Source organism: Amphiprion ocellaris, chromosome 4, assembly GCF_022539595.1.
Source record: "Amphiprion ocellaris isolate individual 3 ecotype Okinawa chromosome 4, ASM2253959v1, whole genome shotgun sequence".
NCBI classification, from domain to species: Eukaryota; Metazoa; Chordata; class Actinopteri; family Pomacentridae; genus Amphiprion; species Amphiprion ocellaris.
This window is the reverse complement of record NC_072769.1, coordinates 8,988,982-9,010,988: the sequence shown is the minus strand read 5'-3', so window position 1 is coordinate 9,010,988 and position 22,007 is coordinate 8,988,982. Positions and strand designations below refer to the sequence as shown.

General features: G+C 38.1%; 3 protein-coding genes across 3 annotated transcripts; 1 reads left to right on the top strand and 2 right to left on the bottom strand.

Moving 5' to 3' along the window:
• The first annotated feature begins 1,021 nt into the window (after positions 1-1,021).
• xpa (xeroderma pigmentosum, complementation group A) lies at positions 1,022-6,451 on the top strand. Its single transcript, XM_023279916.3, has 5 exons — positions 1,022-1,432; positions 1,516-1,621; positions 3,183-3,348; positions 4,946-5,063; positions 5,152-6,451. The coding sequence occupies exons 1-5, from the start codon at positions 1,150-1,152 to the stop codon at positions 5,304-5,306; spliced, it is 828 nt and encodes a 275-aa protein (XP_023135684.1). The 5' UTR covers positions 1,022-1,149; the 3' UTR covers positions 5,307-6,451.
• Positions 6,452-7,252: 801 nt separating this feature from the next.
• On the bottom strand, positions 7,253-10,222 carry LOC111575018 (NAD(P)(+)--arginine ADP-ribosyltransferase 1-like). Its single transcript, XM_023279924.3, has 3 exons — positions 10,089-10,222; positions 9,696-9,786; positions 7,253-8,425 (listed from the first exon to the last, which is right to left on the bottom strand). Exons 2-3 carry the CDS (start codon positions 9,768-9,770, stop codon positions 7,535-7,537), a joined length of 966 nt encoding a protein of 321 aa, XP_023135692.2. The 5' UTR covers positions 9,771-9,786; positions 10,089-10,222; the 3' UTR covers positions 7,253-7,534.
• Positions 10,223-12,470: 2,248 nt separating this feature from the next.
• On the bottom strand, positions 12,471-17,422 carry kpna7 (karyopherin alpha 7 (importin alpha 8)). The gene is made up of 12 exons (XM_023279892.2): positions 17,262-17,422; positions 17,045-17,188; positions 16,887-16,972; positions 16,111-16,279; positions 15,844-15,943; positions 15,528-15,610; positions 14,488-14,574; positions 14,200-14,376; positions 13,684-13,917; positions 13,031-13,213; positions 12,742-12,888; positions 12,471-12,632 (listed from the first exon to the last, which is right to left on the bottom strand). Exons 1-12 carry the CDS (start codon positions 17,325-17,327, stop codon positions 12,546-12,548), a joined length of 1,563 nt encoding a protein of 520 aa, XP_023135660.2. The 5' UTR covers positions 17,328-17,422; the 3' UTR covers positions 12,471-12,545.
• Positions 17,423-22,007: the final 4,585 nt, after the last annotated feature.

Sequence of the window (22,007 nt, the reverse complement as noted above, 5' to 3'; positions counted from 1 at the left end):
GGCCCGCTGCCGTGATCAGCAGGACGCAACAGGGATTAACTTTATGCGTGAGGACAGCAAATAAAGGACATAATCACCTGTCTACTTTATATCTGCATCCCTGACATCTGAGGACATTTGCTGACTATAGTGTACTTGTCTGGCAATCTAACAAGCAAGCGACAAATTCACGTCTGTATCAAGTTGGATTCCAGCTCATGCGTCTTTGCTGCAGGTCTCCTCCCCGATTCTTCTCCCTACTTTCATGTCTGCCTCTCTCCTGATCTGTCTAATAAAGCCAACAAAAAGGCCCAAAAAAAGAAACTTACAAAACGAAAACTCAACTATGTCCTTCCTTACAAGCAGCAACTCTATTCTGAAGAAAAAAACAATCACACATAACAGGAAACTAATCATCCATCTACTATATGCATATTCTGCCAGATTAACCATTTGACCTACAAAACTCACAGGCAGGTTCGAAAAGAATGTTAGCTTAAAAAAAAAAAAAAAATCAACAAAGCTCAATCATTTGTCACACCCAGAAAATGATTCTAATGATTCTCAGCCTTCTGTCCATGAATGTATTATTTGTTGTGTGCAACAAACTGATGAAATATGTTGTGTGATATTTGATCAAAATTGTTACATTCTACACATCTCATTTTAAAAAATATATAAAATAAGCAGTTTGTTCTAATCAGATCATGTAAAAACAGACAAAAAAAATTGCACTGCTTTGCAAAAACCATCAAGCTATGACTAACTCAGCTGTGACCAAGCGTGACGTGACAAAGAAAACTAAAATTTAGAGAGTTTTCAGGTGAACTGCAGGCTGTGCTTAGACAGCACGGAGAGGAGTCAATGCTGTTTCCATAGAGGTGCTGGACTTTATTTTGCCGTGAAAAATGCGTCCACGGTGAGTAAAAACGTGACAGTAATTTGCATGTCCAATGTCAGATCAGTCAGTGGTGCTTCACGTTGTGAACCGACAGGTGGCAGCAAACTTCTTGCAACACGTTGAATTAAAGGGGACGAAGAAGAAGCAGCCGGAAGCGTTCAGCTGTCAGTTTTGTAACAATAGTTGAACGCTGCGGTTTGTATGTATGGGGCCAAACGGAACAAAACACGAAGCCACAATTTCAGTCCTTGCTCTGTTTGAACGGCGGCATGGATCCTCCAGAGTCTGCCGGAGTGGAGGCTGCTTCTACCGACCCACAACAGAGCCCCAAACCGGAGCTTTCTGCAGCGATGCGGGCTAAGATCGAGAGGAACCGGCAGCGGGCGTTAATGCTCCGCCAAGCCCGACTCGCGAGTCGTCCTTTGTCCGCAGTGGAGGGCGCAACTTCGGCCAAAGTTTCCAAGACCATCGACTCCGGTGCTGGCTTCTTCATCGAGGAGGAGGAGGACGGAGAGGCGGAGCAGCAGGCCAGGAAGGTGGTGCACCAGCCAGGTGTGTGTCCCTGACCACAGTGTGTGTTCATGCATGCTGTGTTTCATTGAGTTGTCAGTACTATGTGTGTATTTTGTTTTCAGCTCCAGTGATTGAACCAGAGTACCTGCTGTGTGATGACTGTCAAAAACCCTTCATGGACTCCTACCTCAGCAACAGCTTTGACCTGCCTGTGTGTGACAAGTGCAGGTAAACACAACTGCAAGTGTTTGTTGTTATTTGTGAAATTAACAACTTTACAGTCCCAGAAACTCACCGCCACGATCCTTTTTCTTCATCTGTCAGTGGATTATGTGAATTCTTAAAGATCCCATGAGTGGAAAATCTATTTTTATTTTGTTTTGTGGTTGTTACAAACTTGGAGGTGTAAAGTAAAAGCTGTAAAGATGTGAAAATGTTTGCCTCTGTCATTCCTCATGCACAAACACTACTGAATAGACTCTTAGCTTTACAGTAGAACAAAAAATGTGACTCAGGAGCAACACCACTAACCAGCAGTCTTCTAGCTCAGACTTAGTGTAGTCTTGCCTCCTCACTGCATCCTGGTGGACCATTCAGAATGAGCAGCTGCCTCACTGTCCATCAGGTTTATTTTCTTTCTAGAGCTGCTGCTGCTAACTCTAAAGGTCTCAGCCATGAGCAGAACACCAAATATTCTGCCGTTGACTGCAAGACTGAACACAATAGTCCTCATGCACTTCAAGCATCTGAGGTACTGAAAACCCAGTGGATGACTTTATTACTGATGACAGCGTTACTACAAAAATAAGAAAATTCTTTGTCTTTACATGTTTTCCTGGCTAATGTGGCTAATGTTCCGATTAACTTTGATGGTTTGCTCACAGTGCCAGAGTTCTGTGGAAACAGTAGAACTGAGGCTCTAGTTTTGCATCATTAAACAAGGACTTAGTGGGTTGCTGTGTTTTTACGTTGCCTGTTGTGCTTCAGTGAAACTTAATCTCAACCGGGGTTTACATCTGTTCTCTTCTCTCCTGCTCTCCGTGCTCGCATATCCTACATTTTAATGCGGCTGAATTCCCAATAAAGCTGTTCTCAGTTACATATTTTTTCAGTTTCTGTTGTCAGACAACAGGACAAGTATGAAATAGTGACTCAAATGCAGTAGCCATTTCAACAGCTGCCACTCTGCTCCACTAAACTACTGATTTTATAACCGTAACATTGTCAGACAAACTCATCACACACATGAATTAAAAAAAACGGGTTTACTTTTGGCAACATTTTCATTTCAATCGATCACTCGGAAAGTTAGAAGTGATAGAAAGTCATGGTCTCATACACTCTTCCCATTGTTAGCATCCATAGAATCAGCTGTTTAGCTCCTCACTGTCAATAACAGATGCAGAGAGAGTCTCCTTCCTGAAGGGGGCAGCAGGCAGCAGCTAATTGGTTATCAGAACAAAGTTAACCATGTTTACAATATTTTAAGCTGTAACATTGAAAGACACACTATGGGGACATGTGAGGTTTCTGTTAATTTTGTGAAAAGCAGCACATTGAGGGACCTTGAAGTTGTACCATGTCCTGATTATTATGTTGCAGTCAGCATACATCTACTTGTAGAGCAGGCCGTGCCTTGTCTAGATTAATACCAGATGAGCTTAGTATGATGTCTCTAAGTATCTGGTTTTGGGACGTGTATTTCCTTCATCATATAAACTTGACAATGTTTTGAATGATCCTGTGACTTCGGATTTAACAGTGGAGGCCTTCTTCCATCTTTTCTCAGGGATAACGACGAGAAACACAAGCTGATCTCCAGAACGGAGGCCAAGCAGCGTTACCTGCTAAAGGACTGTGATCTGGACAAGAGAGAGCCTCCTCTCAGGTTCATACTGAAGAAAAACCCTCATAACCCACGATGGGGAGATATGAAGCTCTACCTCCAGCTACAGGTGTGTGTGTGTGTTTGTGTAGATAGTGGGGTGGTCACACACATTTTCCCATACTGACTAATATCAAGGTTTAGCAGAGATGATATGATATGCTTATATTGTGTATCCAGGCTGCTCATTGTGATCTTAAATGTAATTTTTATTTATTTATTTATTTATTTATTTATTTATTTATTTATTTATTTATTTATTTATTTATTCATTCATTTTAAATGATTTGAAATGTGTAGCTCCTTTAAACACTGAACTGTGCAATAATGGCTTCATATTACAATTCATTAAAAAGGTACAGATTCGTTGTTTTCACTTCACTCTTCTCTAAAACATACATACACATGTTTTATGAATTTCCATAGATTTTATTGACTGACACTACGGAGGATCAGAGGTTTCACAGAAGTAATAATACCATTTATCAGAGGCAGACACTGTAAAAGCAAAAAGAATCATCAGGTTTTTAATTTTCTGATGGTCCTTGAGCATATCGTCATGGAGCTGCCTGGTTGAGAAAATGAACCAAATCTGTGCTTTGAATCATATTTTATAAAAATCACTTATTTCCACATGTTTCATTTAAAATTTGCCAAAAATCCTGCAATGGTGAAACTGTTGGTGACTCCGCTACAACCAACAGTTCCAGGCAGTGTTTACACATCACTGAGAGGAGGCAAGTACGGAGACACATTTACAATATAAGTTGTAAAATGCCTGTAGCGTGTGGAGGAGTAGGTACTCTAAACTTTCTTGGTATTCAGACAGTTAATAGATTCATACGTGAAAAACTAGCATTCATGAATATGAACACAATAATGAATTCAAAGGAAACATAAGTAAATAAATTACAAATTGATTCACTATTTCATATCTTAAAAGGAAATAAAAAGAGAAGTAGTTAAAAGAATTTACACATCGAAAATTAATGAATAATTCAGGTTTAACAGGAATTTATAAAAACAACATAATCGATAAGTATCTTAAAGACAAATTAATTATTCTGTAAATAAATATTGTAATTTCAAAATCCATTTTCAGTTTAAATTGAGAAATGAATAACCCAAAATTAAAATTTTAATTAAGAGCTGCCTAAAGCCATTGAGGTTTATCTTGAAAATATCAACAGAAGAGGAACATTTGCTTGAAAGAGGAAGACTGTTCTTAGTGCCTCTTTTTATTTTTTTCATTTGTCCTTTCTGTGACACTTTGGGCCTTGCACTCATAAAACATGGTAATGCAAGGGGAAGTAGTTGTGGAATGTAACACACTCTCTGACTTACTATTATTGCACAGTCAGTTCTGATTTAATTTAATTATTGTAATACTCTCGCTATTTATTGACAGCTATCTGCCAATAACCACATCAGTTAAGAAACAAAAAAGGCTCATTTCACACTTTAGTTCATTAATTGTTTAAATTCAAGTCTGCAAGGAAACTAGTAGCACCACAAAATAATGAACAAGCACGGAAATCTGTCTTTTTGCAAGACCAATGGAGAAATAAGAGTAGCTTATTTATTAATGACGAGTCCAGAATAGAGTGGAAATGATTGGTGAATCCATAAAAAAAAGTCTTTCTGACATGTTTGTGTGTGTCCTGCAGGTGGAGAAGAGATGTATGGAGGTGTGGGGCTCAGAGGAGGCTCTAGAGGAGGCCAGAGAGACGAGGGAGGAGAACAGAGAGGTGCAGAAACAAAAACGCTTCAACAAGAAGGTCAAAGGTTGGTTTCCTGTTTGAGCCAAAATTCTAATTTGCCAAATCAGCTCCACTGTGCAAAGATTAAAGTCAGCTTTATGTGTGTGTGTCAGAGCTGCGCAGGGCAGTGAGGAGCAGCATGTGGACCAAAAACACCAGCGCTCACCAGCATCAGTACGGACCAGAGGAGGTGGTGGATCCAGAGGAGGACCTCTACAAGAAAACCTGCACCACATGCGGTCACGAGCTCACCTACGAGAAGATGTAGACGCTCACACAGTGACTGTTACAGACTCAAGTCGACTCGGACAAGATGTTTGCCGCTTCTTCAGGTAATCACCCAACACTTCTCCCAAACTGTGTGGCAAAACACTCCGTTCTGATCAAATCCAAGGGTCTAACATCGCTCTTCCATGTGGAACGTCAGTAATCATTTCTATTTTAAAATGTTGTTACTTACCTCAGCTTTACTCAAAGTCGGTATCGATATTTTTAGCTCTAACTTTTGCGGATTGCTTTTCCGGTCCAACGATTGCAGCACTTCTTCCTCCTAAAATGAGGAAGATCAAGGAAGGCACAGTATTGAACCTTGAAAATACTATCTTGCGTAAAAATGTGGATTGGGGAGCCCACATGACTGAAAATAGATTTGGACAACTGGTAGAAAACTCTACAGCCCTTTTTTAGAAAAATGGCGGTTTAGAATTTAGTGTTCCATATTTTTATGAATCATTATTCCAAGTCTAAATCTTAGAGTTCACACCATCTGTTGTGGCCTTATTCATCTTTACTGCAGCGGGTTATATGTCATATCACTGGTGTAAAACAAAGCATTCCTGGTAGCACATTCAATACCATAGTTATCAGGGACCTCAACCTGCTCAATTTTGTCCCACATTTTGCTCTACAACATTAACTTCTGCAGTTTTAACTGAATCAAATGCCAAAAACTGTGCAAATACACAGATAACACTCAACTGTCCAGGACATTTTACAATCTGCTGTGCCGAATACACACATAACTGTAGTGTACAGTGACATTTTTTACATGAATTTCCTATAAGAATAATAAAGTTCCATCTTAATTTATCCTCTATTGTGTAATCCAAGACATTCTTTTATTCTTTAATATCATTAGACAAGATATTCCAGTGCACATGCCTCAGCTTGGCCTGACGTTGCTGTAATATTGGTCAAAAATGTGATATCGGACTGTTTAAGGTGATTTTTGTGAAGTAATATTTGATATCAGGTGTTAGAAAGCAGGTCGTTAGAGTCAACAGATTTCACTTGGTGATGTTGAAGAACTGCTGCAGACATTAATGAGATCTCAAATAAATATGTTTACATCTTTGTACCTTTTTTATGTAAAATAAATACATTATAGTTCAAATAATAAATGAGTTAGTAATACTGTGTTTCCATCTTCAACAATACTGACCTAGAGATTGAAGACACTCATTTATGTGGGTTAGGGTGTGTATTCTACCAATTTGTGTATGAGAGAGAGTTTGATTTTAATCTGCCGTATGATTAGTACAAGTAGATAGATTTGCTCGCAGACTGATGTTTGTTCAGCACAATTTTCCATGATGATGAGAAAAAAGGGCCATAAGAAAGTAGTGTTTTAGATGAATTGCTACTCATAATGTGGTCAGCCAGCCTCTCTTCACTTCTCTTTTTAATTGCACTTTTGTTGTGCATCGTTTGCATTTCTTTCTCTGTGAAAGACAAGTGTTTTAAGCCAGGTCGAATGCTTCTTTTCACAGTTATGTATTGTAAATAAAGTGTAGAAATGTATCCTTAATACTGGCCCAGCGAGGTTTAGCACGTTTTTGTACGAGGTGCGGATTTCTTAATGGATCACTTGAGTTTTTAAAACTTGAAGCGGTTTTTCTGTCTTGTTTAAGGCCTTATTTGTGAAGTGAACCTGTTGCATGACATTCTCCTTTCTAGAATACAAAGCGGGGGTCACTGAAGGTAAGGACCTAACTAAGGTGTTCCTATGAGTAAATTTAGCTAAAATATCTAAAATCTGCAACTGATTTAAAGACCAGTTAGAAGTGTAAAAGCAAATAAATCACCAGAATAGATTAAAACTGTGCATTATGTGCCCTACTTTTTTTTATTTTACATTTTTTTTTCAATACCCCACATATTTTATTCAGTAATCAACTTTCTACCTCAGATTTTTTGGCATTATGGGTTAAAAATAAGTAAGTAAACAATCTGATGAACATGCGGTGAGTTCCAACTGTAGAAGAACGTTATTTGATAAAATCAAAAGGCTCGGAATCGGCTGCTGAATTGATGTCGTGATGAGATTAACAACAAGAATGAGTGTTTAGTCTGAATATAATAGTGCTTTAATGAATTTACAGTGAAACATTATACACATGTTGACATGTGGATCGTGAATCTCAATGACAGTAGGTATAAAGATGTATCAAAGTGACTTTAAATTATAGTGCAGTGCTGCAGTTTTACGCTCAAATTTTAAAGGTCCACAACCTGACAGTTGAGACTGCTGTAAACCCCAGCGTTCTCCAGCTTGTAGACAACATTACAGTTTAGATGATTCTCTCCTGACGTGTCAACAGAGACAATATTGAACATCTCATATGGAGGAATCAGAACTTCATCCTCATCAGAGTCCAACTCAGAGTAGGACTTGAGATAAGCGCCGAAACATGTGCGAATCTCAAAGCAGGTCCTCCGTCCAAACTGGTTCAGGTACGGGTTCAGGGAGCTGGAGGCGAAGGAGCCGAAGCGGATGGTTTGTCCAGATTCCCCGCTGAAGAGCAGTTTGCTTCTCCGGTACGTGGTGTAGCAGCTCCTTTGGTTGAGCTTCAGGAGCCTGATGGCGTCAGACAGCAGGAAGTGCAGGGCGTGAAATTCAAACGAGCTCTTATAGGAGGCTTTTCCTTTACGGACGGCCCGGTTCAAGTCATCATAGGACCCCGCTGTGTAAGCACACAGAGCCTTGAAGTGATCCCAGGACAGCAGGTCATAGGTGTCCTTATTCTTCATGGCTTTAATGGCACAAAGTGTCGTGTATGTGGTGTGCAGACCTTCCCTGGTTCTTCTGGGGAGGAACTGACGTTTCACCTTGATGAGCATCTTCTCAGAGCAGCCGTAGTACATGTCGTCAACAGAGTCCAGAGACAAGCTCAGAGGGATTCTGAAGAGACCAGACAGACCAGAGGAAAGCGGCACTGAAGCACCGGAGGACTTCAGTGAGACATTTGTGGTTTTCTCCTCAACAGCCTGGATGGAGATGTTCTGAGACTTCACAGGATCTTCAGTTGAAAAATATGGAGTCAGAGTAGCTTCCTGCTGAGAAAATTTCCCAGAATCCTCCTCTGAAGCTTTCAGTTGTTCAGGCAACTACAGAAAAATGAGAACAAGTAGTTTATTGTCAACAAAAAATGAATTTTAAAAGAACAGAGTTCTGGCCACATTGGTTTGAATATCCATCCATTATCTATACACCGCTTCATCCTCACTAGGGTCATGGGGGGTGCTGGAGTCTGTCCCAGCTGACTCGGGCGAAGGCAGGGGACACCCTAGACAGGTCGCCAGTCTGTCGCAGGGCTACATACAGAGACAAACAATCACTCTCACATTCACACCTACGGGCAATTTAGAATGATCAATTAACCTCAGCATATTTTTGGACTGTGGGAGGAAGCCGGAGTTGGTTTGAATAGTTTTAATGAAAATTCAATAACACTGAGCTCATGAACTTTTTTTTTTCTTGGAATTTGAGATGTTTAAGCAACTTCAGAGCTGTTTACATTGTGTAAATAAAGGAATAAATGGATAGATTCCATATTTTTTTGAGGAAGCTATTAGTGGATTTTTAGGATAAATAATTGGAGTAAATTATTTTTACACTGCATATAGTTAAACTTTGTTTTTTGGGGGATATTTAGGCTGAAAATTTAACCAAAGGATTTAACATTTCCCAACAGCCACTTTTTCTTATGAGAACATAGAAAGCTTTAGGTGATCCTCCACCAACTTACTGTTACACAGACAGATGACAGTAATAATGGAAGCAGGGGAAGCTAAGATGTAGCCTGAGTTTTTGTTGCTAGGATGCTTCAAGCCTTAAAACACTGGATCCTATATTGTAATTTAGTCTTTCATCAGACTAGTCTGTCGACACTGACTTTCATCTTTGTTGAAGGTTTTTTCTGTCTCCAACCTTGGTCCAATTTTGTTTTAGACATTTCTGCACAAATAGCTACAGTGGACAGTATACTACAGTGGTTTTCAGTCACGTGTCTATGACAAAGAAACACAAAGTTGATTTAGTGAAGTTCAGCTTAAAGTCTATAGATCTTAGTGTGGCAAAATAACATTTCCAGCAATTTAAAACTGACTTGTTGATATGCACTCTGAGAATTTATGACCACATATTGAACAATAAATGAATATAAAATGTATTTTTGTTATTACAGGACAAAGCCTAAGTAATGAGGAGCTGTCGGCACAGTTCTGTTCATTTATGGATTTACTTTGTATTTGCAGTAATTGTATTGTAGATTTACCATTAAATACCAGAAATTGAATAGCTGAATAGTTTTTGAATAATCAGAAAAAGAACCAAAAAGTAAAGGCACAATCTGAGGCATTGTATGTGTTGTCTTACCGTCTCTGCATTCAGAAGTTTTGTCTTTGCACAGAAGCAGCAGATGAGAACAAATAACATGTTATTCTGCAACATGATGGGTGATGCTTAACTGTAGTAAAGCAAACATATGTAAAACAAGTTAGTGCATACAGCTCACTTTGTTCATTTACAGTTCACAAATCTCTTCTTCAATGTCTAATGCTCGAGAGTCAGATCTTAAGTCTAGAAAAATAAGTTCATGTAATAAAATCTTAAGTGAATTCCTGAAATTTTAAAAAGAACGTAGTATCACTAACCGTATTGTTCAGTTAATCATTTTTGGTCATTGCTAGTCCTAATAACCATCTACTTACAGCATATTATCAAAACACTTAAATAATCTAAACATGATTAAATCTAATTTGGTTTTACCTGATAAAATTACTGCAGGTGGTGTAACTGTCAGAGCCAGTCAGTGTGAAATCTTCAGTGTAGATGATGCCAGTCGTCTTTTCTTATATCAGAGCTGCTGTGGGTGTGTATGAGGGAGGGGTGCAGTATTTATTTTTTTTTTATCTATATATGTACAAAGAATATCAGGTCAAAAATTTGCACATGTAATCACTAAGGGATTCCCCAGATTTTATTTAAAGTAGCCAGCAAGACAAGATTTTTTGTTGATTTCATCAACTTTAAAAGATGGAATTTTTAAGTTAGAGAGAAGTCAAGGGTTTCTGCCTGCTGGTGGTTTTGGTTTCACTTTCCCATGTTGTAAGATCGTTGTGTTTAAGAATAAAAACATGTCACTGTTGAATGTTAGTCACTTCCAGTGTTGCAAAAGTGATGGCAATAATATCAAACCACATATTTCAAAACCTAGACGGTAAAACAGAATCATCTAAACATTTATCAGATACAGTAGATAATTATAAGAGAATTTTACTGTAATTTGAAGTAATCTTTAAAAATGTAGTGTGTCAGAAATTAAGTAAAACTATATCAAACTAGTAGTAGTTGTTTCTGTCTGCCTTGGAGAAAAGTTTGTTGAGTGAGCGTTTGGCAGAAATTGAGAAATTGTTCCGTTTTTTTCTGTCACATGGACATTTTCCATTTTAGCTGCAAAGAAACTGAAACTTGAATCTAATTTAAGATTTCACCGAAAGTCACCATTCTGATGAAATTCATGTTTAACCAAGTGAGAGCTCCTCCTTTCTTTGGTAACTCCCCTTAGTAGCTGCCATTAAACTTCATTTTTTAATCCTGGAAAGCCAGAAAGAAAAAGTTAATAGACAAGAAAATGTGATTCAGGATGACCATGCAGTGATGTTGGATCTTATGCATCAACACCACAATTTTAACAGTCACAAAATCAAACATGGTGACTGGTGTCAATATGGTCATTTTTGTGGATGCTAATAAGTGTTTGGATAATTTCTCCTACCCCATTTCCATCAGAAGATAAGCCAAATTATACCTCTTTGTATAATGCAAGAGTTCAACAGCTGCACAAACTGCAGCCTCTTGGATGTCTACAAAGTTTAATCATCTCTGAAACAGTACCAAGAAGGGAGGGTTTGTTGTTTTGGAATAAATTAGTTTTTGAAAGATGCGCCTAATAAATGAGCGATTGAGTGTATGTTGCACTACAAAGATACAGATGAATGGTTGCAATAAAAAAAAAAAAAAATCCCACCAACAACTGCAGCATTTTTAGTAGCTCTACATCTTGGATTGTACATGGACAATACAGTGTTGCAGTGAAATTGTGCAATTTCACTGCAACACTGTTTCAGGTTCTGTTTCAGATTCCATTTCAAAAATGTGAAAACCCTCATGTCACATCTGCAATAGTGCAGATTAATAAATCTACTATGAATGGCATTTAATTTGATTTACATTATTCTATACCAAGTCAGTGTTTAGAAAAGATTAAACATTTGTTGTGTTTTTTCAGGTGATATCATGGTTAATAGTTCAGGTACTTTGCTTACCAACATGTTAATAAACTTTACATTAGCTTTAGTTTTGAATGCAGAATATCTTAAATGAGTTGAAGATACTCATTTCCTTGAGACAGTCAAAGAAAGGCTTTCACAATAAACTCGTGTGTATATATATATATATATACACACACACACAGGTATTTGGATGGCAGCAAGTCTAAGAAACTTCAAAGCTATTTTATAGGTCTTTGTACAGACATAACCTTTAAACAATGATACAGATTCAAATCTTGTGGCTGTCGACTTTATGTGATTTAAGCCTATTTACTGGTTTGATATTGCTTTTATAGATGTTCTGTACTTGCTCCCAAGCAAGTTTAACACCATCAGGGTTACAGCTAAAAAAATATTTTATAATATACACATAACAGGCTACATTTAAGAAATGTATTTAATGGAGTACACAATCATAGCTCAATGAGATCTGCTCATGCATTAGTGATTGTTCAGCGATATTAAACCCATTAACCTGCATATAGTTTTCATTCCTGCTTTGGCTACACCAGCTATATTGTTTGTAGCCTGCATTATATTTCTGAATTCCTATTGGTTTAGGATTATAGTTCTGTAAGAAATGCATCTTTGGATCTGTAGCTGACCAGAGGACTGTACTAAGAATTTCTTTCAGGATATGCTTTGCTATCAGGCTACACAAAGTCTAATTGCAGTCACATAAAGCTGGTTATCGACTCCTTACATCAACCCAGGGTTTCTGAACACAGTCACATGACAGGACTGCTAGATGACAATCTAGCGGTCCTCTGGTCTACGACTCAGTTTATCTTGCACCCAAAGCCATTTATGACACTGGTTTGAGATTTTAATATACTAGTAAATTTATTTTACACATGAATACCAAAAACACACACCATATCCAAGTTGGAGTTTAAAATTCAAAGGTTCTCTTAACATCAGGGCTCTGAAATGCAAAGGCATCCACTGTAGTGTCAACCTTGACTTCTTCAATATCAGCCTAGAAGAACAAAAGTTCAGTCAAGTTTAGAGAACAGCTTCCTCACTATCAGATGTTTTGGGAAATTAAGTTCTTAGAATGTACAAAAAAAATGACTAGGGCAACTTACATCACTAAAGTACTTCTCGATGAGGGTATGTGCAGCTCGGTACACTGCATCATTGTCATGGTTCTGCAGCATCTCAATGCGGTCCAGTCCTCCCAGCTCTTCAACCAACAGGGTCAGCTTCTCCGTCTCTCCGAGCTTTTCTGCTGCCTGGAAAGTCACATCCAATAACTCAAACTCTTCCCTGATATTTGGTGTCTGGTTTGATGTACATGGAGTTTGACTTCAGCCAAATTTGATGCACAAGTTCACGCATTTTCCTTTTGTAGTCTCCCAAGTCGTCTGCACTCACCATGAAGATGTTGTTGATGGCATCCAGTATGACCAGAATGACTTTTACATCTTTGACCTGCAGCAGGCTGATGATGGCTTCCAGTGCTCCCACTTGCACCAAGTGGACCACCTGCTCCACGGTGCCCCCACTGGTGAAGTTTGTCACTGCCCACACTGCTTCCCTTTGAGTCTTAAAGTCACCCTTAGAAGAAAATTTGAATTCTTTAGCTGCCACATCTGGCAATTTTTAAAAAAAAAAATCCTAGCGCTACTCAGGGTTTGGCTGATTGAAAGAACCACAAACAGCCATTTTATGGGGTAATCAGGTTGTATAAGATACATTTTCACAGGAGAGGGATTACTGAAGAGTAGCAGACTCAGTCTACTGAAAGAAAGACCCTGTAAGCGATGATAGACTCCGTACAATGCTGTTGGAAATTCATTCATCCCTTTCAAATAGCTGCTGGTTTAACTCCAAAAATTAACTGACAAGTTGCCAATAGAATTTTCCCCCCCCTTATGAAATTTTGTCTCTTCTTAGGGAAAGCACAGGTGGCATTATTCATGGCTCAACTACAAGTGACCTATCCATTTTGTCAGCTATGTTGCATAATAAAGCAGCTCCTGGTAGTTATTCAAGCATAATATTCAACAGATTTAAAGACAACTCACATTTTTAAGCTGTTCTACCAGAGGAGGAAGCAGGCCGCACGTGATCAGCTGCTGGATCTGGTTACAAGGCCCTGCAGCAATGTTCGACAAAGCCCACGCTGCCTCCTTCTGCACACTGGCCTTTTGGTGCCTCATTAAGCGGGGCAGGACGTTCAGAATGCCGGCATCAATCGCTGTCTGGGTCTGCAAGTCAGAGCCACTCACTATGTTCCCGATGGAGCGGAGAGCTGGCGTCTGGAGGTCAGGAAGATGGAACAAGTATTACCTCACTAGCAGACTGCTGCATTTCCAACAGAAAGACTAATGAGAAAACTTAAATTATTCAGATATACACAACACCTCAAATTACTACAATAGGTATCACTACTAAGGAAGCAACAACTTAATCTTAGCATCTCAGGTATAAATTACAAATCTTAAACATCTTCATGTAGCATAAACCTTCAAGTCCAGAATATTTCAAATCTGGTTAAACTTTCAGAGCACTTGTGTGGGTTAATGATCCAAGAAAACTACCATGACACTGAGCTCCTTATGGCTCATGAGCTCCACCAGTCGAGGGACAATGCCAGTTTTCACAACAACATCGATGCGTTCGTTGTCGCCATCTGAGAGGTAGGAGATGGCCCAGCATGCATCAGACAAGATGTCCTTATCACAGTGATGGAGCAACTGGATCAGAGAAGGCAGCATCTGAAGGAATGATGATAGCACGTTGATGTTGCTGGTATTGTGGCACCTTTCTGGACTCGTCAAGCTTAGATATATGTTGTACGGCTGTTGTGGAGAAGCAGTTTTACTCACCTGCAGGACCGCAGATGAGGGTGGAAATGGATTCTTGTTTCGGCACAAGTTGGACAGTGTCCATGTTAGGTTACGCAGGTAGCCAACCTGCAGTTATGAAGAGTCACAATATGTAATGGACTACACAGCAGTAACATTTAGATTTCTGCCACAGCAGTTTTACACATCAAAGTCTGATTACAAGTCTGTTAGTATTTCTGCATATGAGGGAGCTTCACAAAATCTGGTACATTTAATGAAGTAATGTCAGTTGTTGCAGAACACTAGACAGTTTTTCAAAAAAGAAGTCTTGTGTGGCGATCAGTTACAGTGCATTGATAACACTAACCATTATCTTTCATCAACAGTAAACTAAAGAATCTGGTTCATTTGAGATATTCATATTAACACGCTCTCTACTTGACATTTGCCACTAAAAGCATTGCACTCAAATTGCCAAACTAAAGATGCCGAGTTATGTTGTGAGGAACAGAACACATTGTTCCCCTGCATCAGATTTTACACTTCTTAAACTGTCCATGATTTGACAAGATTACAGTGGTGCAGTGCTAAACTGATGTGTCCTCATCAGAAACATGCCTACACTTGGTAGAAGTCAATCAGTTTCCATAAATTCAACCAGTTAAAAGATACAGAAGAGGACAGGAGGCATGCATGTCAGAAAATGTGTTGTAGATCTGCTGTAGTACCTGGTTGCTCCACCAGGTGGAGCCTCTTACTGTTTAATGAGGTGGGTTACAGGCGAGTTTGACCTGCCCATGAAGGTCTCAAAAAGAGCAAACATTGGTCAATCTGTTAACTGTGGCAAGCTTGTCGAACTTTAGTTTAGCTAGCTAACTGCTAATGCTAAGCTTGGATTTTCATTCCTTGTTTCTGTAGATGAATCTGCACATCTGAAAAGTGCAGTTCAAGTTTATTAACCTAAGGGTTTTAGCAAAGCAGTTGAATCTAAAAACATTTCCCTTCTAACCATTTGTGTTAAATGGTAACAGTGATGCTCATTGGGTGTGTAGTTCTGAGCTTGCGAAGTTCTGACTTACTGGTGTGTCAGGGCAGATGCGAGCGAGCAAGGCCGGGATGACATTACACTCAATCAGGACATCTCGATAAGCCGAACCATCACCTGTCCAGAAAAGATGTGATTGTATGTACATAATCTAGATTTTAACACTGCCCTTTTACTTAAGAAGCAAATCAGACCACTGAGTTTCATCACTTAAGACAAGTTCCACAACCACATCATAAGGGGTCTTTTGGAAACCATTTTCCTGCTGAACACCTTCTCATCAGTTGCGTTAATTCAAGGTTAACTTTGGAAATGATGACAATAAATTACAGTTCAATTTAGCACTTCACCTGCAATGTTTCCAAGAGCCCAGACAGCCTGTTCACTGATGTGCAGCATTGGTGAGGCCAGCAAGGAGATGAAAGCTGTTACAGCCCCATGTTCCACCACCTGAGGGCAGAAACGTAGATTGAGTTTGAAACTGATTCAGAAACATGAAGATGAGGCTTCCAATGGCCATTATGGACTGTGAAAGTCCAAATCACTGTAAAACACACAGTTCATCACAGTAAACATTCAGACATGCTTGTTCCTCACAAGACTTCCAATACAGACACCTGTTGCGTATGCCAAGACGTCCCGGAGGCGATGTTGGTCAGAGCCCAGGCTGCTTCAAACTGCAGGGCCGGCTCATCGTCCATCGACAGGAAGGACACGAAGCGGCTGAGCAGGCCAGCGTTTATGATCTCCTTCAGAGGAGGGTTACACTCCTGAGAAAGCAGCTTCCTGAGGGAAGATTGGACAAAATATACTTCACTTATTTTTTCTACCTTCATTACAATCTAAAAAAAAAAAAAAAAAAAAAAAAAAAAAAAAACATTTTTGGACACAAAATCTTGACTTAAAAGTGAAGAAATATATACTTATAAAGTCTGTTTCATTAAATTACCTCAACTTGAATTTAGTTTTACCCAACAAACAGAAATTTGAGTTTAAATTACAGTAAATGTTGAGTTGATTTAACTACCATCATTATATTAATCTATTATATGTTGCCAGTTTATAAAATTATTGTCAACCTAACCTGTCAAAATAATGTTTTCATCTTAAACAGATCTCGCCAATGGATTTTATTAGATTGATTTATTTATTAATCTTACAACCATGCATTTAATAAAGTGGTGGAAAACAGGTTTTACTTTTTAGACTGCAATCTCAAATAATTGAACATTTGGTGGGGTTTTTCTAATTAGTTCTCAATTTGTGCAACATCCCTAAAATAACTAAATAAATAAATAAAAAGGTTATTCCCAACCAACAGTTTAAAAACCAAGAAGCTCTTCATGTATGACACGCCAGAGAACGTCCAGACCCCACATCCCTGATTCCTCACCTGGCTGCCTGACATCCTCTGGTCTGGGACTCTCTGCTCTCACTGGTCACGTCTTTAATGATCTCCTCCATAGATAAAGGAGTCACCTAAATGACAGAAGCGCTGTTAAAAGCGTCACTAGTTTGTAGTAAGGTATTTAAATGTTTCCGTGAACTGACCATCTCTGTGGAGCAGTAATCAGGAGAAAGAGCCTCCTCGTCCGGGAGAGACGACAGCGTTATATTCCTCCTTTTCAGGAAATTTTCATTCTTGTGAGCTTTACGCAGCTCCACGCTCACTGAGATCCTTTTCTCACGAAGTTTCTACAAAAGGTGACGAGGCAGTTTAGATCCAGTTGGTAGTGTGTGTGATTTTCAAGAAGAATTGTTAACTTACTGCCGGATCTTTCCCCTTGTTTTTAAACTTGGAGAGCCGCTCGTCGATAACATTCTTGGTGGGCATGTTGGACTTTGACGCACGATGGACACGTCCCAGCTGCTGGATCACACCGCTGAAAAGTGAGTGAAGCTCACAGAGGAGAGGTTTTAATTGATCGAGAGTCTCCTCAGGTGAATCCGATCAGGTGTGATTGTTGTAACATTAGTATTGGTTCATTCTCCAGCACCTCTGTGAGTTTCTATCAAGTCAACCAATCCTTCAAGATCCTCATCAGGTTTGGAGAAGGTCAGAGAGTTTGAGTAACATTTCGTTTGTTTGCACTTTAAAAAGAAAGCTAAAGGTTTGTTCCATCTCGTATTATCAGGGGCCTTCTGCTCCATCTCTGCTTTGCTTGAAACTTTTTTTTTCTTATCATAAACTATGAATATTTAAAATGGTCCAGTTTCATATGTTAAATAAAAATTTTAATTGCCAGTAGACCCACTTTCAGCACTTTTTTTTTACACATTAAAATTTGAGGCTATGTTTGACAACTCCTCAGGAAATAATGAAAATAAAAGCCATACATTTTCACTCTTATTTCTCATCCCGCCAGTGATCCAGAATCTGCAATACTGGATAAGCAGATAAGATATTCTCAGATTATAGGTGATTTGAAGCATGAAAAATAAATAAAAATAATGCAGAAGTGAACTTGTGATATCTTCTGAACCACATGGAGTTTCATGTCACAATAATACAAAACAAAACATATATCATCTAGACAGCCTAATCTAAGTAGAGCAGAGTTCTGGAGTTTTAAACTGGTACTTGAAATATTGTAATGTGGTCATATTTTTAATTTTGAGCTACAATTTTACAAATATATTGATACAAATAGCCATAGATTGTGCTACAAAAAATTCTGTGGAAAATCAGGGATGATCAAGCAAAAATTGTTCTAAAAATGTGATGATTTTAGATTGACCCTAAACTGGTTTCATGTGATGAATTCAATGTCATAACACTTGTACCTTCCACCCCATTTAAAATATTTAACCTGCAGACTGCAAACCTGCCATATATGTCTTCTTTAAAGGATTTATTTCACATTTGTGCTAGCAACTGTCCACCTTAAACCAGAAAAGATTATTATTATTATTATTATTATTATTATTATTATTATTATTATTATTATAGTATTAATAGAAATGCTTAGCAAATGTCCAGAATAATATGAAATAATTCCCCAAAAAACTGCTTTAAGACTACAGTTGTCAGTTTTTTGGAGTGCAGATTGCTTTATGCAACCATGCCATGTCTTAGACAATAGATGGCAGCACAACATAGCTGACCCCATATCGTGTGTGTTTGTAGAAGCTGCCTAATTGTGATGAAATGTAAATCTGTGTTAAATCAAAGGAAGATTTAAAGCAGTTCTGTGAATTTACTTTATACGTTTATGTCTGTCAAACAAGGAAGCAAGAGCTCTTCTCAAAGTAGGTTTGAGTTTTGATTTTAGCTGCATCGCTCAGAATAAAAAGAGGAAAAAAATGTTTAAAAAAAGAAGCAAAAAACAAAGAGCAAAATGATCAAACAAGTGAAAGAGAAGAAAATGGGTGAGAGAGAAAACCTGTGACAGTGATGGAGCCTCGTCTTCCTCTGTAACAACCAGGAAGGGCTGAACAATGGCAGCTGAAGTTTGAAGTAGGCTTCACCCCGACCAAGTTGTAATCGCTTCCTCTTGATAACATATGTAAACACACACACACACACACACACACACACACACACACACACGGTCATGTGACTGTCAGTCTCAGGTTCATGTACTGTACTGCACAATGTAAACACACTGGTTGTTTCTGCACAGCCAGCAGCCTGAATGTAGTTCACAACCCTCATCATGGTTGCTTCCTCTAATGCAGCACCTTAAGGCCTTTTTCTCACACCTCCATGTCTGCTTCTCTCTCACACACACACACACACACACACACACACGCACAATGTGCATACATATGAAAACACATCTGTTTTTGCCCTTCTATTTCAAGTTTCCACCTTCAGCCACAGGATCATAACCATACTGCACCGTAAGAAAAAGAAGATAAGGGGAAATCTGGCAGAAAGGGTACTAGAAAAGACAGATAAAAAAAATGGTGGAATACTGTGACATTCAACAACAACAACAAATACAGAAAATAATAATATTGTGGGAAAAAAATTTGAAAAATAACCATATTTGTAGTGGATTTCAATACAGTAAAACAGAGTAATTTTACAATGATACATTGTAAAAGATAATTTACAATTTGTAAAAATACATATTTTTGATGTGGACATTATTACAGTCTTGTCTTGTTTTTTGTGCTTAACATGTAAACATTTTTTTTCTACAATTTTATATATTTTCTGTAATACAAAACAGGGAAATCTGTAAATATATATTGAAAACTATTTACTTATTTACTATACATAATTTGTCTTTAAAAAAATGTAAAATATCTGTAAAACAGTAATATTTTTGTAAACTAAAATACCATTAAAAGAAAATTTAATTTTATGTTTGAATGTTATAATAAAATGGAGTACTACTTGTAAAAAAAAGATAAATAAATTGAAAAGAGAGATTTTTATGTGGACATTCTGCATAATTCATTTTTTTTCTACAGTTAACAAGAAAATTTATTTTCTTTTACTGTGACTTTACTAAGTAGTTATCTGTAATATAAAAAAACAATGAAAATCAGTAAAATACCAATAAATTGTTCAAAAATTACAGTCAAAACTGTATTTTTATTCATGTTTATTTATTGTCATGTTAGTAAATAACACAAAACTATTTCCATTGGCTTTTTGTGAAAAGCTTTGTAAACTGAAACTTTGTGTGTGTGTGTGTGTGTGTGTGTGTGTGTGTGTGTGTGTGTGTGTGTGTGTGTGTGTGTGTGTGTGTGTGTGTGTGTGTGTGTGTCTGTGTGTGTCTGTGTGTGTCTGTGTGTGTCTGTGTGTCTGTGTGTCTGTGTGTGTGTGTGTGTGTGTGAGAGAGAGACTATATTAGAAACTCTTACTCCTGCATTACTTACAGACCTTGAAAATATTCCATGGACCTCAGTGAAAATGGAACTCGATAATGAATATACCTGTAACTGGTCACCAAGACAAGATGAGTAGATCCTTAAATGATTAGCTTAAGGCTTATAATTGATTTGGTTTTACAATACTAATAAAAGTTTGCCTTTTATAATGAACCCACAAAGAATCATCAGCCACCTCTGCTGCTTCTCAGCTGATTGCAGCTCACAGTTTTAGTTTTATGTCTGCATTCTGCTTAGCGTTGCCTTCTAAACAGGACAATTTACATTACAGCTAATAAATATACACATTTGGTATTGCAGAGATTGAATATTGAACTTATGACTGCTCATCAGGACAGATTTACTCAGCTAAACAGGTAAAATGAATCATTCAAACATGAAAAAGAAAGAATATTTTCTCCGTCTCATCCCTCTTTGACCCAGCTGTGCTCTTAACACTGCTCCACTATTAGTGATTTCCCTCTGTCAGCCACAGGAAACCTGGCAGGATTAATAGAGATGGATGGTTCTCGGGCTCTTTGGCTTCATCTTTTATTATCATTGTCACTGAGGTCAGAATGTCCTTGAGAGGACGACCAAGCAACCGTGAGTCTTAACCAATACAATGAATGCTGCTTTATTAGCGAGAGACAAAATAGAGTCCAGTCATCATTCCCCCAAAAGATTGACTGCCATGTTGAAATATGCAGGTTCTAGATGTGTTTTGTGCGTAGTGACCTGTTGAGTTTTCTGCTGTGTGTGTGTGTATATGTCTGTGCTGGCCTTTTGACCTGGAAGTGCTTATGGTTCCTCAGAGACACCCTGAAGGGTGTGGAGGGTTTCTGAGCTGCCCTGTGGTCTTTGACTCGTTGTTAGCCTGAACAATGTGAAGTGATTGTAGGAAATTCCACTGTGCAGGTTCAAGGCTTCTCAAACTCGCTCGCACTCATACATACATACAAAAAATCCACATACATGTTAAAAGAAACACTTACTATTACATAGCTTATTTAAAGAACTTAAATGAAAATGAGGAAAAAAATGTCACTGGCATAATTTTAAGCTTGTCTTAACATTATATGCAAGTTTTTGAGGTCACATAAGAGAGTTAGTGACAGGTTCAAGAATCTCTTATTTAAGTAATCCATTTTTCAATGTAGAGCTCAAAACTACAAAATGATGTCTGCTTTTTGAGGTCTCACTGTAGCATAAAATGCTCTCTTTTAATTTTTTTTTTAAATTTTTTTTTGCTATAAATACTTTAGCTGCAGAAGTACCTCTATTTTCATGTGTGGAGAGATTTTTTTACTACACCAAGGAGCCGCAGCTTCAATTGAAACTTCACAAACGCATAGCCAGCCAGTTTGTTGTTTCTAATTTAATAATAGCTACTGGTGCTTTAGCAATCAGTAATCACTAAAAGCATTTTTTGGAATGCCAGAATGGGACAATTCTGGTGGCTTTTTAGCTGCAGAGTATCAGATAGTATAAGCAGTATATTAAAATATATTGACCCTCAGAACTCCAAGTGGTTTCTGGCCATTTTTTTGCTCCTTGTACCTTTTTTGAAACAGCACTGCCATGGATACAGGCGGAGAAAACTTTTTTTAATAATTATAATGCTGGAAATCGCAAAAAAACACAAAAACTATAGTTTCTTTTTATTTAATCATTTGTCTGGAATCATGTA

Coding starts and splice junctions, on each gene's coding strand:
- xpa (XM_023279916.3), top strand. CDS start 1,150: ATGGATCCTCCAGAGTCTGCCGGAGTGGAGGCTGCTTCTACCGACCCA. Junction 1,433..1,515: donor GAAGGTGGTGCACCAGCCAG/GTGTGTGTCCCT, acceptor TTTTGTTTTCAG/CTCCAGTGATTGAACCAGAG. Junction 1,622..3,182: donor CCTGTGTGTGACAAGTGCAG/GTAAACACAACT, acceptor ATCTTTTCTCAG/GGATAACGACGAGAAACACA.
- kpna7 (XM_023279892.2), bottom strand. CDS start 17,327: ATGCCCACCAAGAATGTTATCGACGAGCGGCTCTCCAAGTTTAAAAAC. Junction 14,377..14,487: donor CCTCATCTGCGGTCCTGCAG/GTGAGTAAAACT, acceptor TCATTCCTTCAG/ATGCTGCCTTCTCTGATCCA. Junction 12,889..13,030: donor CCATCAACAACATCTTCATG/GTGAGTGCAGAC, acceptor GTGACTTTCCAG/GCAGCAGAAAAGCTCGGAGA.
- LOC111575018 (XM_023279924.3), bottom strand. CDS start 9,770: ATGTTGCAGAATAACATGTTATTTGTTCTCATCTGCTGCTTCTGTGCA. Junction 8,426..9,695: donor AACTTCTGAATGCAGAGACG/GTAAGACAACAC, acceptor ATTTTTCTGTAG/TTGCCTGAACAACTGAAAGC.